The sequence below is a fragment of the Vipera berus genome, assembly GCF_964194415.1.
Source record: "Vipera berus genome assembly, chromosome: 1".
NCBI lineage: Eukaryota > Metazoa > Chordata > Lepidosauria > Squamata > Viperidae > Vipera > Vipera berus.
Genome location: NC_138202.1, coordinates 305,261,733 through 305,265,010, shown reverse-complemented (window position 1 = coordinate 305,265,010; position 3,278 = coordinate 305,261,733). Strand labels below are relative to the sequence as shown.

Genomic DNA, 3,278 nt, shown 5'->3' with positions numbered 1-3,278 from the left:
TAAAATGCTTTCAAAAAATTTATCTCCGAAAGGTTCATGAACCACATCAGCAGGCATGCAAATAGAACATAGATCCCATTATTATGGGACAATGTGAACAGTAACATTTCCCCAAAGCTCTGTATCCAGACAAGGCTTTTGATTGTTTCTAAATGATATGGAATTAGAGGTGAGAAGTCAGGTGCTAACATTTGCAGATTATTCAGGAGCATAAAATAAAAAATGGACTGTGAACAACTCCAGAATATTTGGGACAAATAAAAGGAAGTGCTTCTTTACAAAGCACGTAATTACATTATGGAATTTGCTTCCACTAGATGTCAAGGCTACTAGTGTAGTTCCCCATTCTGTAAGAGTCTGAGATTTCACTTCATTAGTTCAATTCTGTGCATTTTTCTTTGATGACTAATCCTAACTGTTTCCAGAAATACATATGAGGTCCCAGAGCAAACTTCTGGAAAAGGCAAATGCAGCAAAGTCAAATCGAAAGAAATGGCAAAGCCTTTTCTTCTGCACAAGGGATAATTCACTGAACATCTTTTCTTCTAGCCAGGTATATATCCACTGGAACTTGGAGTCCATGAACTCAGGCATCTGGATATTATCTGGAAATCCAGTCCGGAGCATCAAATGGTGCACTTCATTGGGAAGAAACCCAAACATTATGATATAGTCATATTGAACAAGACATGGATGACACAGCTTGACTAAGGGTGTCCATTCAACACTGGCATTCTTTAATCCAATGTACAAGATGTAGTCAACGAACTCTCCAAAGGTTAGATTTTTTGCCAATCGATGCATGTAAGCAGAAATGAGTCTGTGGAAAGGATCCCTAATGAAAACCACTTTTGTGTAGGCTTTAAGCAGAGCTTCCATTGATGTCAAGTTATATTTACTCAAGGCCATTTTGTTACCAAAGTCCTGGTGATAGGGGACAGGCACCTGCAATGTGACATTTTCGTTCTCCAATATAACTTCTAACAGGTGCTCCCATTCTTCCACCCCGGTGGCTGGTATTTTGCAATACAGGAAATTCAGTTTGTGATTCACTGCAATAGAAGAGAGTACCTGGGAAGCTTCCTTTTGTGTACCTGGAAGTTTAGTGAGTTTGCTCTTTTTCCTGCAAAAAGACCTCAATGTCTTTTTTCTGAGCTGTTGAACATGTAGCAGAGCATCAAATGTGAAGGGTACATCAATCTTCTCTTTGATGGTCAAATGGTCTGTAAACAGGATGGGAAAAGCTATTCAAGAATATGTATCATCAGATGCATGATAACTGTAATGTATTGGGCTTTGTTTGACTTAAGTATATCACGTGGGGTTAATTGCTGGAAGGTTGCTCAAGCAGGGAAGCTGGCTAATGGCTCCCAGCTCCTCAGACAACCCACCTCCAGCACTGCCATTGGCTGCCTCTAGGGCGGCAATAGGTTGCTTTAAACCTATTGGCCGCCACCTAGAGGCCAGGGTATAAATTGCTGCATTTGCAGCCCTGTTTCTCAGTTCAGTTCCTGCAACCAAATAAACAATGATCTTTGCTGAACTCACTCGCCTCGTCTCATCAATCAAGCAACAACCCCAGTATCTAACAATAACATTTGTCCCTTTAGTTCTAATAAGGGCCTTGTGGCCACAGAGATACTTATGTCTGCATACTCCCCCACCTTTTTTTTAGTCTCCTCCAGTTGTGCCACTGAGTAACCAGCAACTTTGTTCCCTAACTTTTGGGGACAAAAAGCTTGCACAAATGCTTTTATAGGATCTGATATGGGCTTAACATAGCCTTTTCCTAAACATTTTTATCTTACACCAGACTAGAAAAAGACCGCAAACCCACATCCCCTCTCATAAATGTTGCATGGCCCCACCCACACAACATGTGAGGCAGACCCCTTTCAACAATTTGCCCTCCAGAAAGGAAAATGTGAAACCCCAGGTGTTGACAAGTTTATCTTCCCCTGCAATAGCTTGTTGGGAGCGATGTTGTTTTACATATTTTCTCCTACCACCAATTGCTAATCAAGTAATGAACACTTGAAATAAATACCTATTGGGTGTGTTTATTTTGCTACTATACTATATCAATAAAGTTACATTTTTATATTATTAAGATACTTTTTGAAAAGGAAGAGCAGGAAACAACTGAGTATAAGTTATGCTAGTACTATTAGTTGTTTGTTATGTGTTACCAGGTCACTAAAACTAATCCTCTGCTATGGAGCTAGGATTCATTGGCAATGTGAATAAACTGTAACTGTATAAAAAGAGAAAGAGAATATGGCAGGTTTGAAGGAGTGTTTCTCCAATTAAGCTGTACTTGTTAGAAATGGTTGACTTTTAATAACTTTATTAAAATTACCTTGGCCTTTGTTGCAAGACACCTATTAAATATCTTGATTCTAAGAACATAGATTCTAAGACCGTAAGTGCCTTCCACTGCCTATATTTCCTCAACACATGTCTTTGGCTAGTTGAGGCAGCTTAGTGTTGCTTTCAGATGAGGGATGTGGAGGGGGATATCTTACCTTGCTGCTGAGGGGTAGAGAGATGATGGTGCCACCATAACAGGGAAATAAAGCCTACGCAGGTTAAGATAATGGCTCGAGGGAGAAAGCGCATTGTCTTGTCTGTCCTACCCAAAGGAGAGCTAAGAAAAACAACAATTATCTGAAGCACTGTCCATGGAAACACTCTTGGATGTTTATTCTGGGCAACAGAAATATGAGAATAAGGTTAAAGTACTGTTTGAACATGCCTGGACTTTCCTTCCTGATATAACTGTGACAAACAAAAGGGAAAAAACAACAACCCTATTCCATGTTACGGAACATAACTATCAAAAACCCACAACCACAATCAGCTTTAACCCTACCTCCCTCAAAAAACCTTTCTTAAATCTTTTTTTTAAATTCTAGCGAACACCAATGTAACTGGATGCTGATAAAAGTAGTAAGAGGGGCCATATATTTAACAAATGAATCCAGGAAATATAGTTTTCTCTGTAAACCAGAACTCAAGGACAGAAGCAAGGAATGGTGTCTTTCATATGGGGACACTGCTGTCTCCTGAATATTCTCTTTAGGGGTCTTTGCTGCAAAGTGATGCTACATGATCAAAGAGCCAATGGCTTTCCTAAGCTAAAAGTAAAGGATTCACAGAAATCTTCCCCAGCGGACACTTCTGAGACATGATAGATTGCAATTCCCATTGCCATCAGTTAGAATGGCTAGAGAAACTGGGAGATATTTTACAGTGCATTTGGAGAGTCCAAAAAAAGA

General features: G+C 39.7%; 1 protein-coding gene across 1 annotated transcript; it reads right to left on the bottom strand.

The window, feature by feature from the left end:
- Nucleotides 1–411: 411 nt before the first annotated feature.
- On the bottom strand, nucleotides 412–2,619 carry LOC308659259 (carbohydrate sulfotransferase 8-like; the record flags this gene model as incomplete). Its single annotated transcript, XM_081312750.1, has 2 exons — nucleotides 412–1,223; nucleotides 2,526–2,619. The coding sequence occupies 2 exons, from the start codon at nucleotides 2,617–2,619 to the stop codon at nucleotides 412–414; spliced, it is 906 nt and encodes a 301-aa protein (XP_081168876.1).
- Between the last annotated feature and the right edge of the window lie 659 nt (nucleotides 2,620–3,278).